Here is a 12,234-nt window from a genome sequence, read left to right as displayed (position 1 = left end):
TCAGCGCTGTATGTCACGGAGCTGCTGTCAGCGCTGTATGTCACGGAGCTGCTGTCAGCGCTGTATGTCACGGAGCTGCTGTCAGCGCTGTATGTCACGGAGCTGCTGTCAGCGCTGTATGTCACGGTGCTGATGTCAGTGCTCTGTATTACGGTGCTGCTGTCAGTGCTCTGTATCTCCTGCACCCTCTTGTTTGCCTACCCTGGTCCCTGACCTTCCCTCTCCTCCATTGCCTTCATTAGCTCCATAGTCCTGAATTGTCAGAACAATTTCCCAAATAAAAAAAAAATGCTTGTAGTTATCGATCCCAAATTCACCTCATACATGTATTATGCTATTGTCCAGGTGGTGGGACTACGTGCTACCCCCTAATAATTACCCCGTGGCCGCAAATTCGACCTAAAGGTTTGCGAAATTCGCCTCCCATTGAAGTCAATGGAGCCCGCGGCGAACGGTCGTTTTCGCGAACGTTTGTGTCCGTTCGCGTTTCGCGTTCGCGAAACGTCCCGTCGGAAGTTCGTCCATCACTACTGCCGGGTTCCCTTGCTTGCAGTGGAAACGGCAGCACATGACAGCAGATGGAAACATCAGCTGCGGTGCTGACATCACTGGACTCCAGGACAGGCAAGTGTCCGATTTACAAAGTTAGCAGCTGCAGGCTTTTAATGTTTGCAGCGGTGGGCGGACCTCTGCTTTTAATGATTGTATTTTTTACCATATGCAGTGCTACTGAATGTAATGGTACTTTAGAAAGGGTGTTTTTTTTTTTTTTTTTTTTTTTTTTTTTTGTGACATGGCTTTAAAAGTGAGTTTTTGTTTGTGTTTAGTGGACAACCGTTTGGACAATTTATCACCTGAAGAAGACCTAAGGTATGTGTGTATGTCTGTTATATTGTGTATATATCCCCCATTTTTCTCCAGTCATCTTCCAGGACGGCACACCTGAGAGATGACTGGTCCACCTGACAGGAAACGCAATCAACAAGTTTAAAAGTTCCCACCCCTCCCTCAGACCCTCAGTTCTTGATTGTGTTTCCCACAGGATGGCAGCAAAACCAAGTTTCTCCTTTTTTTATTTTTGTTGAGAGGTCTGGGACCTCGTTTTTTTCCCTAGAGGATTATCTTTCCCTGGGACTCAGCAGACAGGGTCTGCGATACTCCCTTGTAACCCCCAGAGACACCTGGGGGAGATAGTCCTCACTCAAGGTCTCTTTAGAGAGCCTTGTTCTCAGCCACGTGGGACAGGGAAGTTGTCCTAAACGTGCTGCTCCCCATTTATGCTGGTGCCTACCTTGAACTTTGCTCGTTGGTGGAGTGAGGTGAGCTGCATCCTTCCAGGAGTGCTGAACGCGGATGGCGTGCGTTCCAGCACTACGGCGCATGTCCGGAAGAGGGCCGTACGTCATTTCCGGGCGACGGACCTCCCAAAGATGGCGCCGATCGGCGGTTTATTTAAACAGCAGAGGGTGCAGTGGAAAGCACCCAGGCTACATTCTGGTGAAGCGCCTTGTGCATTGCAGCATCTCCAAGGCAAACAGGGGAACGCTCAAGACTACACCTTGATCCAGCGATCCTGCAGGGCAGCTAAATCGCCATGGAACTGGAAGGTCCGTCTGAGCAGACAGCCATTGAGGTCACCACAGGGGGTGAGTGATCCAGCTGTGTTTTAGGGGCAGGGTACTCTGAGGCAGACCCCCCTTGGCCCTTTTAGGACATGAGTAGCTAATTGTCTATTTTTTTACTATTTCCAGGGACTGAAGGCTCTGCCCAGGGGTCAGCCTGTAGGTCTAAAGGAAAGGCTACTTCAAAGTCCAGGCATTGTGGTTATTGTAATTCTAAGTTAGCACAAGACCACAGCAAGCCTTTCTGTGATAAATGTATCTTTAAGCTCGCAGGCAAGGAGACCGCCCAGGTCGTGAATGTAGGGCTTTACAGTCAGAAATGTTAGCCACCCTTCAATCTTTTCAAACTACTCTAGTGAAGAGTCAGGATGAGGGTCCTTTGGGAGAGAGACTCCTCATTCACAAGAGAATTTTTCCACATCTTATACGGAGAGTTCCCAGGGCCAGGTCTCCCTGTTGTCTGAGGTGGAGGAAGGTCAGGTCCCAGAATTTAGTTCTGGGGAGGAAGATTCAGACCAGGATAGCCAGGGGGAGGCAAAACCTGGGGGACTTTTGTTCTCGAGTGAGGACATGGAAGGACTATTAAAGGCCATTTACACCTCGGAAGATATCCAGGTCCCCTCTGCTCAGGTTTCAGCACAGGACAGGGTGTATAGGGGCCTAGGAAGGTTGCAGGCCAGAACCTTTCCCATTCACCAGTCTCTGAAGGAGATAGACCTCAGAGAATGGAAGGAACCTGAACGTAAGCTCCTCAGACTGAAAGCTTGGAAGAGAAGGTGTCCCTTTAAGGATGAGGAGGAGGAGAAATTTTTTAAAACTCCTCGTTTGGATGCAGCCCTAGCGCAGGTGTCTAAGAGGTCTGATTTATCCTTCGAAGATTCTGGAAATATCCAGGATCAGATGGATAGAAAGTCTGAGACATTACTCAAAAGGGCCTGGGAGGCAAATGCGGCAGCAATGGCGCCGGCTCTAGCTTCCGCCTGTGTAGCCAGAAATGCAGACACCTTGCTTGGCAAATTAATGGATCACATCTCCTGGGGTAAGGAGACTAAAGAAATTGTAGACTCGCTGGAGGTAATCAGTCGAGCGGTAGCATATGTGGCAGATGCAGCGGTGGAGACTGTTAGGACCACAGCTAAGGCAGCAGCACTTTTAAACTCCGCCAGGAGGGCCCTATGGGTAAAGACCTGGGATGGAGATTTCACTTCCAAGTCACGCTTATGCGGCATTCCCTTTGAGGGTTCCCTGCTGTTTGGGTCAGGCCTAGATCAGGTTCTGTCCCGATCTACTGAAAAGGGAAAGAAGTTCCCGGTGATGCCCAAGAGGGAAAGGGGTAAGAAATTTTTTTGAGGCCCCCACTCAAAGACTCATCATAAAGGGAAAGTTGAACAGAGGAAGAAGTGGAACCTTGGAAAAGGAAAGGATAAGAGTGCAATTCTTTTCTCCAGTTCCGGAGCCTCTCAGAAAGAAGGCAAATGACGCCACCCTAAAGGGTAGTTCCAGTCTGGCAGCGGGGGTTACTGAGAAATTTAAAGTAGCTGGCAGAGCAAGGGGTTATTGCTCCAGTACCAGCCAGTCAGTTAGCCCAGGGTTTTTACTCACACGTATTTGTGGTTCCAAAACCGTCAGGCAAATTTCGGTTAATAATAAATCTGAGAGGACTAAACCGTTACTTACTTCAGAAGAGGTTCAGGATGGTGAGTATTTACTCAGTAAGAAAACATATTCAGGCAGGAGTTTTTATGGTCACTCTGGACCTGAAAGACTCATATCTACACGTACCCATTGCTCCCGAACACCAGAAGTACCTACGCTTCGCAGTTCACATACAGCAGAAGGTACAACACTGGCAGTTCAGAGCTCTTCCCTTTGGGCTGGCGGCAAGCCCAAGGGTATTCACAAAAGTGATGGCTGAGGTCGTAGCATACCTACACCTGCAGGGGATAAGGCTAATACCCTACCTGGACGACTTGCTGATCTACAGTGTGGATCAAAGGCAAGCAGTGATAGACAGACATCATGTTAGAGACTCTGGAGACCTTGGGCTGGATGGTCAGTCGGGAGAAGTCCTCACTGACACCATCTCAGTCCAAACTATACCTAGGCTACCTGTTAGACTCACAGGCACAGAAGGTATTCTTACCAACAGAAAAGGTAGTGAAGGTCCAGAATGCGGTTGTCGCCCTTCTCGAAAGAGGAGAAGCCTCTCTGAGATATATAATGAGACTGCTGGGCCTCATGACGGCCTGCATACCGGCAGTAACCTGGGCAAAACTTCATTCTCGACTACTTCAGACTTTCCTACTTGCCTCATGGGGAGGAAAGAGAGAAACATTGGAGAGGCGAGTGTCCCTCACCGAGGAGGTCTCTCTCTCTCTGCGGTGGTGGCTCAACCCACACAACTTGTTGAAGTGTCGCCCCCCTGGTCCCAGGTAAACCCATTGGTCTTGACTACGGACGCCAGCGCTTGGGGCTGGGGGGATAATCTGAGAGACCAATATACCCAGGGGTCCTGGAACCGCAGCCAAGCCAGAGAATATTCCAATTTCAGGGAGCTCCTGGCAGTAGGCAAAGCCCTAGAGTATTTCCAACAGCAACTGCAGGACAGAGAGGTTCAGGTCCTCTCAGACAACCGGGTCACGGTTGCATACCTAAACCAGCAAGGGGGGACAAGGTCTGGCAAACTGAGGGAATTAGCACAGCAGATCCTTGGGGAAGCAGAAAGGAGTGTCCTTTCACTGGCAGCGATTCATATAAAAGGCTCACTCAATCTGCAGGCATATTTCCTAAGCAGACAGCCCATCCTTCAAGGGGAATGGGGATTGAGCAAGGAAATCTTCTTTCTGATTTGCAGACATTTTGGCAAGCCAAAAATAGATTTATTCGCTTCCCGGAGGAATGCGAAGGTCCGCAGGTTTTTCTCCCTTTACAAGGATCAAGAAGCAGAAGGGATAGACGCTCTTGTACAGGTGTGGGATTTCAGGCTGGCCTATGCCTTTCCCCCACTGGTACTCCTTCCCAGAGTTCTACAGAAGTTAACCTACTCAAGGACAGTCCTGGTGCTGATAGCACCCTGATGGCCCAAGAGGGTTTGGTTTCCCACCATTCAGAGTCTCTCGGTAGCTCTCCCGTTGCATCTGCCGGTGCAACGAGACCTGCTCAGTCAGGGTCCAGTCTTTCACCCCGACCTGGGACGTCTCTCTCTGACAGCATGGCAACAGGGGCTGTTCGGAGAGAGTGATAGACACTCTTCTCCTCAGTAGGAAAGGCGTCACCAGAAAAATTTATGCAAAGGTCTGGAAAGTTTTCTCCCATTGGCTGCAGTCTATGGAGGGGGCTCTCCAGATGATACCTACCATCCTAGACTTTCTTCAAGAGGGGGTGGACCAAGGTTTGGCAGTCGGCACCCTCAAAGTTCAAGTGGCAGCCCTGTCTGTGTTTTTTGACAGGAAGCTAGGGCAATAACCACTGATAAAAAGATTTTTGTTGGCCAGGAAAAGGGTAGTTCCAGTCAGGTCGGTCAGTTGCCCTCCATGGGACCTGTCCCTGGTATTAGATGCCCTAACAAAGGGGCCTTTTGAGCCGGTGGCTCAAATTTCTGTTAGACTTTTATCATTTAAGTTGGCCTTCCTTCTGGCTATCACTACGGCCAAAAGGGTGGGTGATATACAGGCCCTTTCGATTAAAGAGCTGTTTTTGCGTATCCTAGAGGATAGGGTAATCCTCACTCAGGATCCTCTTTATTTGCCAAAGGTGGCTTCGCTATTTCACAGAACACAGGAGATTATTCTCCCGTCTTTTTGCCAGAATCCCAAGAATAAGGAAGAGGAAAGATTCCATTTCTTAGATGTCAGGCGCTGTCTCCTAGTCTATTTGGAAAGAGTGAAAGACTTTAGGAGATCCAGTCACTTATTGATCACCTTCTCAGGGAAGAGAAAGGGTCTACAAGCTTCTAATGCCGCGTACACACGAGTGGACTGTATGGCGTACTTAGTCTGTCGAAACACATTTCAGCGGACAATCCGCTCGTGTGTGTGTGGGCTTCAGCTGACTTTTTCAGCATGCAGTCTGGCGTACTAAGTATTTCGTTTTTTTTCGAAATTCTGTCCGTCGTACTTTGGTTTCAGCAGACAGTACGGTCGTCAGTATGCTAGTTCGACGGACTAAGAATGGCGCATGCCCAGAAAGGATTTACACGGCGGAAGGGTGCTTTGCTGTGTCTTGGACTTCCTATTTCTAGTCCCGTCGTACGTGCTGTACACGTCATCGCGCAAGCTTTCGACGGACTGTTTGTGCATCCGTGTGTGGTCAAGTCCGTTCAGTGGAAAGCACGACGGACTGTCCGTTGGATTGTATGACGAACTAAGTATGCCATACAGTCCGCTCGTGTGTACGCGGCATAAGGCAACGATAGCTAGATGGGTCAGACAAACCATATCTATTGCTTATAGGCGGGCAGGTAAACCAGTGCCAACCCGCCTTAAGGCGCATTCAACCAGATCCCTGGCGACCTCCTGGGCAGAAAGGGCAGGCGCCTCAATCGACCAGATCTGCAGAGCAGCAACATGGACGAGCCATAGAACATTTGAGGCACTACAGAGTGGAGCTGTTGTCCCCTCAGGATTTGGCATTTGGCGGGAAGGTCCTACAAGCGGTTGTCCCGCCCTAAAGGTAGGCCTGAACTTCTTGCTTATCGTCTCAGGTGTGCCGTCCTGGAAGATGACTGGACAAAATGACCAGTTACACTTACCGGTAACGGCTTTTCTAGGAAATCTTCCAGGACGGCAGGCCTACTTCCCTACCCTTGTTTTATTGGTGTGGTATATTTATTCCTCACAGAATGTTCCCTCTGACACCGCTGTGGGCTTTTCTTTACCATAACTGAGGGTCTGAGGGAGGGGTGGGAACTTTTAAACTTGTTGATTGTGTTTCCTGTCAGGTGGACCAGTCATCTCTCAGGTGTGCCGTCCTGGAAGATTTCCTAGAAAAGCCGTTACCGGTAAGTGTAACTGGTCTTTTTTTTTTTTTTTTTTTTTTTTCTTTTTTCTCTGCAACTATAGGTGTCTTGTCAAGATCGGCAAACTATACTCTTCAGACTAATATGCAAACTCCATTATCTTTTTTTGTAAGTAGACATGGCATTCTCCCCCCCCCCCCCCATTGTCCACAAGCAGAAGTTTGTACCCAGCTCTTCAGGGCACTATTTAGCAGACTGCATCTTTCCCAGATGTTCCAGTAGGGTAGAACAAACTAACACAGGCCTTTCTTAGGTGGTGGGCCTAGGAGGCCTCAACCTCCAATACTGCAACACCTCTGACATGCAAACAATACCCTAAACATAGGGCAAACCCAACAAAAGTAGCACTAACCATCTGAGCTTGGACTGACTACAGCCTACAACACTGAACTGAGACTAGGGATATCCCAGCTTAAGGCAACCAAATGTGTTGCAGTGCACTACCATGTCATACAGTATACTGTGTTGCTAATACTGATGAATGGTTGGTTGTGTGTGTATGTGTGTGTGTGTGTGTGTATGTGTGTGTATGTATATGTATGTATGTGTGTGTGTATATATATATATATATATATATATATATATATATATATATATATATATATATATATATATATATATATATATATATATATATATATAGCCAAAATTATTGGTCAAACATTCCCATAGACACACTCCTAAACCTTGTGGACAGCCTTCCCAGAAGAGTTGAAGCGGTTATAGCTACAAAGGGTGGGCCAACTTAATTTTTAAACCCTACAGACTAAGACTGGGATGCCATTAATGTTTAGGTGCGTGTAAAGGCAGGTGTCCCAATATTTTTGGTAATAGAGCCCCCTAATGCGATGCGCATTAATGCAAACAAAAAGCATTAACACAATACAACAGGGTGAATGGGCCCTATTATCACATTGATGGTTAGGTTGTGGTTAATGAGAAGTGAACATGCACTGTTCTGTAATCATGGAAAGATGCTATTGTCTGCGTAACGTGTAGCACAAAATAATGCAAAACTTGGTACTGTACCTTTTTTTTTTTTTTTTTTTTTTTTTTTAACTTGTAATGGCACCAAATTTAGTACTTTAGCCTAGGTTGAATTAGCTGACATTCGTGTGTAGGTGTGATATTCGTTGCTGATGGCATGACCAATGTATTCAAGATATCGCCAACTCTCCCGTAACCACCTTTTACCTCTTCCAATCCCCCTTTTTACCTTCCCCCTCTTCTAACCAATGAATAGACCACACAGGAGTTTGGAGTGTAAAATGGCCATAGCAGTCTTTATTAACAAATATTCAAACCAAAACTTAAATAACTTCAATTAAATATAACACCATTTTATAACGACAATTTCCAACTCCCAGTCTGTTTGGTCTTTGACAGTACCCCGACTTCACCTTTTCCACTTAACGCTTTCCACCAGTACACTGCGGGACCAAATTTTACCATAACAGGCCTCTGGCCGTTTATCAGCCTGGAGACAACCCTCTTTCCCGCAGTGCAACCAATCTCATATTCCAGCCTACCCTTTTGCTGGAATACACCAAAAGAGGGCACATACCACCTATGAGCCCCCCACCACTTCCATCACATCGGTTTTCTTGCCACCATCAAAGACACCGCCGTTACTGCTGCTATGATAACCCGAATCACCGACATCCTTTAAGAGAAGGAACACAGACAAAAACGCGCAAATGAAACACATTTATCGCCAATAAAAGGGAGGGTGGGAAACTTCCTCACTGCTAACTTCTCCTCCTCGCTTGCCGATAGTCCCCGCCCACGCTATATATAACCCTCCACCCCCTTCAGTTAATTTTCCATAGCTCCTCCCCCTCCTCTCCCAGCATCAATCCTTAACACTGTCTTTGCCCTCACACTCAACCTCAGTCATGCCCAGCCCTCCATATATTTCTTTCTGCCTTTTATTCTGGGCCTCCCTTAAGAATAATAATGGGTTTCTCCTGTAATTCAATGGTTGGTGCATCCTAGTCTTTCTCCTAAATCTGATTTAAACTTTTATTGTTCTTTCTGTGGATGCCCCCTCCACTTTGCACTAGCTTGGCAGTGTTTACCAAAGATAAATATAATCATGGAATGAATGATGGGGCCTTATATGACTTCATTAGGCTGACTATTTGACCCGTACCCAGATGAGATCTGGTGTGATTTATGTTTCAGGGCTGTTTTGCTCTTCCCCGCTGGGCCCTGATCTTGGCTACGTAATGTTTACTTTTTCTTACTGTGTGTACTTGAGTGCGCCAATTTTCAGACTTCTCAGAGCAGAGATCAAAAGAATATTAACACAATTACACTTTGTGTGTTTTAAACAATTAGTCATTTAATTATGCCTTAGCCACTTGTCATGTCTAATTTAAAGCCAGTGACCTCACACAGCTAATTGGGATAGCATTGTGTATGTGTAGGAGTACAAAACTACAGAGCTAATTTTATCAGATACAAGTAATCCTATGGCTGCATTACTATAGATCTTTAAGGGTTGTCTTCAGAGGTCTATGATTGGCCAGTGATGGGCATTGCAGCAGCTGCCATCATTGTGGATTTAGGCAGTGGATGTAAAATATATTTAGCTTGATCTAAAAGGTGCAAAGTAACCAGTCAGATGATCCTCCCACCTCTTGCTGTGGTACCTTCCATTTCTTGGTGATAAAGCTTGAATATCACTTTGTACCCCCGTCCTAATTTGTGAATCTCTTGAACTTTAATAGTTTTTCATCACGTTCTCAGGATCTTTTGCTAAAATTTTGGTATGCCTAATGAGGTAATAAAGATTAATTCTGGACTGGAAGGAGACCCCCGCATGCAAACCCCCACAACCACTGGCCAGGGTTGTGGGGGATGAGGCCCTTGTCCCCATAAACATGGGGATGTGGTGCTTTGAGGGGTCACAGACCCTCCCCAATGTTGAGGGCATGTGGCCTGGTACAGTTCAGGAGGGGGGTGCTCTCTCGTCCCCCCTCTTTTACTGCAGCCTGCCATGTTGCATGCTCAGATAAAGGGTCTGGTATGGAATTTTTTTTGCGGGGGGAACTCCACGCCATTTAAAAAAAAAAAAAAATTGGCTTCGAGTTCCCCTTAAAATCCATACCCTTCAGGTCTGGTATCAATATTTGGGGGGGTACCCCATGTTTTTATTTGATGTGGGGTTCCCCTTAATGTCCATACCAGACCTGAAGGGCCTGATAATTGAATTTGGGGGAACCCCATGCTTTATTTATTTTTATCAATGACTGTTCCCTGTATTACAGGGAGCCGACCATTATAACTGTGAGTGCTTTTAAATGAATTTGTTCCTGCAGAAATGACACTTTGTGCAGGGACAGTTCTAAGCACGGGAAACATGCGCCCCTTTACAGGCATACTATACACGAAATTTAAAGGAATATTACACTTTTTAATGTTTCACTTTAAGAATTATTAAAATCGCTACTCCCGAAAAGTCTTTTTTTTTTTTTTTTTTATTTTATTTTTTTTTTGTTTGTCACACTCTTTGTTCTGAATAGATTCTATTTTCTTAAAATTGGTTTACTTATTTAATTTTTGTTTTTCAGCTTTCAAAATGTGATCCTGAAATGCAAGAATGCATCTTAAGCTTCTGAACAACTGGACCTCTTGCTAACATGGCACACTGCATGCTTTCAAAATAAATTGTGATTGATTGGCAATGGTGTGTCAGACATTGTTCATGTAATACCTAGTTTGTAAAGAAAATCTATTTGGTATAACTTCAGAGGTGACTTTCTGGCACATTTTGACATATGCTGTCGTATGGCTTGGAATGTATTCTATTTTACATGCATTGCCATGCACCAATGATGCAGCAAGATGGGTTTTTAATGTACCGGGCTAAAACTTGCATTTGTTTAGTGCAATACATTAAGAAAAAAAACCTTGTACTTTACTGGTGGAGTTCGAAATGGTCAATGGTAGTACTGGATTTGATCTCTCGTCAAATGAAGAAAAAATAGGAACATATCCTGGGAGAGGTTACTGTACTTAATACTGCCATATTAAATAAGCCTATATTGACCCTCAGTTTTAATGACAATAATCTGCCTTTATTTGATCATTCTTATGTGTGCTGCTAACTAGCTCTCAGAAAGGACTATCATGGGAAAGGTTGGAGAACCTTATCAATCATATTCCACTTTTGAGTACTATGTATTGTGACCACTAAATGACATGGGTGTCTGGGCAAAACCAGCCAACCTATAGTGGCTATGGCCACTTTTACATTGTTTTATAAATAGAATAAATATATATCGGGATCCTTAAAGGAAACCTGTCAGAAGGACTTTTTTTCCAAACAAAGGTGAGACCTAATGCTGCACAGGCATGTTGTGGCATCAAGCTAGTTTTTCTTCACGAGTAAAAGTGGTGAAAATGTCCAGTGGGCTATATAACCACCCTCTAACAGGTTGCCTTTTAACTGTTTGGGTATCCACTAAACCTTTTATGGTCATTTGACACTGGCTGTGGCAAGCTAATGACCTTGATGAGAGGTCATTAGATTGGGTTTGAGGTCATTAGCCAGGGTTATGTTTGTGTTTTTTTTGTTTTTTTTTTTGTTTTTTTTTTGTTTTTTTTCCAAACTCAGCGGGCTGAACAGAAGAGAGGTCTCTGTACTAACTGAGCAATATTAGTGCAGTAGACTGCCCCACCCCCACCCCCCAAATTATATGCATGAAGGTAAAAAACCTCATTGCAACAGCAGCTCCCCTCCTTCTTACCTGAACCACATCACGGTCCAGCAATGTGCTCAAGAGCCTCGGCTCTCCGGGAACTTTCCCTTCTCATTGACTGAGACAGCAGGAGGAGCCATGGGTTCCCACTGCTGCCAATCAGACGGTGAGCCAATGAGAAAAGAGAGGGCGCAGGGCCTAGCCACGGTTCTGTGTGTGAATGAACACAGGCTTGGGAGTGAATCTGCTTGGGTGCTCCCATTGCAAGCTGCGTGCTCTGGAGTCAGGAGGAATGGGCCAGGAGTGCTGGTGGGGGGACCAAAGAGGATTGGTGCTGCTCTGTGGAAAATAGCTGCAAGTATAACTTGTTTGTTATTAAGAAGGCAATTCATATACATATATCAGTGGTGTGAAAAAGTGTTTGCCCCCTTCCTCATTTCCTGTTCCTTTGCATGTTTGTCACACTTAAGTGTTTCGGAACATCAAACCAATTTAAACAATAGTCAAGGACAACACAAGTAAACACAAAATGCAATTTGTAAATGAAGGTGTTTATTATTAAAGGTGAAAAAAAATCCAAACCATCATGGCCCTGTGTGAAAAAGTGATTGCCCCCTAAACCTAATAACTGGTTGGGCCACCCTTAGCAGCAACAACTGCAACCAAGCGTTTGCGATAACGTGCAATGAGGCTTTTACAGCGTCCTGGAGGAATTTTGGCCCACTCATCTTTGCAGAATTGTCTTAATTCAGTTACATTAGAGGGTTTTCGAGCATGAACGGCCTTTTTAAGGTCATACCACAACATCTCAATAGGATTCAGGTCAGGACTTTGGCTAGGCCACTCCAAAGTCTTCATTTTGTTTTTCTTCAGCCATTCGGTGGTGGAC

At 45.6% G+C, this 12,234-nt stretch overlaps 1 protein-coding gene across 2 annotated transcripts in view; it reads left to right on the top strand.

The window, feature by feature from the left end:
* Nucleotides 1–10,328, top strand: part of LOC143963601 (nucleoplasmin-like) — a 45,567-nt gene extending 35,239 nt beyond the window's left edge. Inside the window, exons 5-7 of one of the 2 annotated variants that reach the window (XM_077473280.1) lie at nt 828–870; nt 6,683–6,747; nt 10,215–10,328. In XM_077473280.1, coding sequence (XP_077329406.1) covers nt 828–870; nt 6,683–6,722 — 83 coding nt within the window. In that variant the 3' untranslated portion in view covers nt 6,723–6,747; nt 10,215–10,328. The remainder of the gene's footprint in view (nt 1–827; nt 871–6,682; nt 6,748–10,214) is intronic. The other variant, XM_077473281.1, reaches the window with a different exon arrangement.
* The last annotated feature ends 1,906 nt before the right edge of the window (nt 10,329–12,234 follow it).

This window comes from Lithobates pipiens, unplaced genomic scaffold (assembly GCF_037356315.1).
Source record: "Lithobates pipiens isolate NorthernLeopardFrog02 unplaced genomic scaffold, aLitPip1_a1.2 Scaffold_8, whole genome shotgun sequence".
Taxonomy (NCBI): domain Eukaryota; kingdom Metazoa; phylum Chordata; class Amphibia; order Anura; family Ranidae; genus Lithobates; species Lithobates pipiens.
Note: the sequence above shows the minus strand (reverse complement) of the source record. Positions and strands in the feature narration are given on the sequence as shown.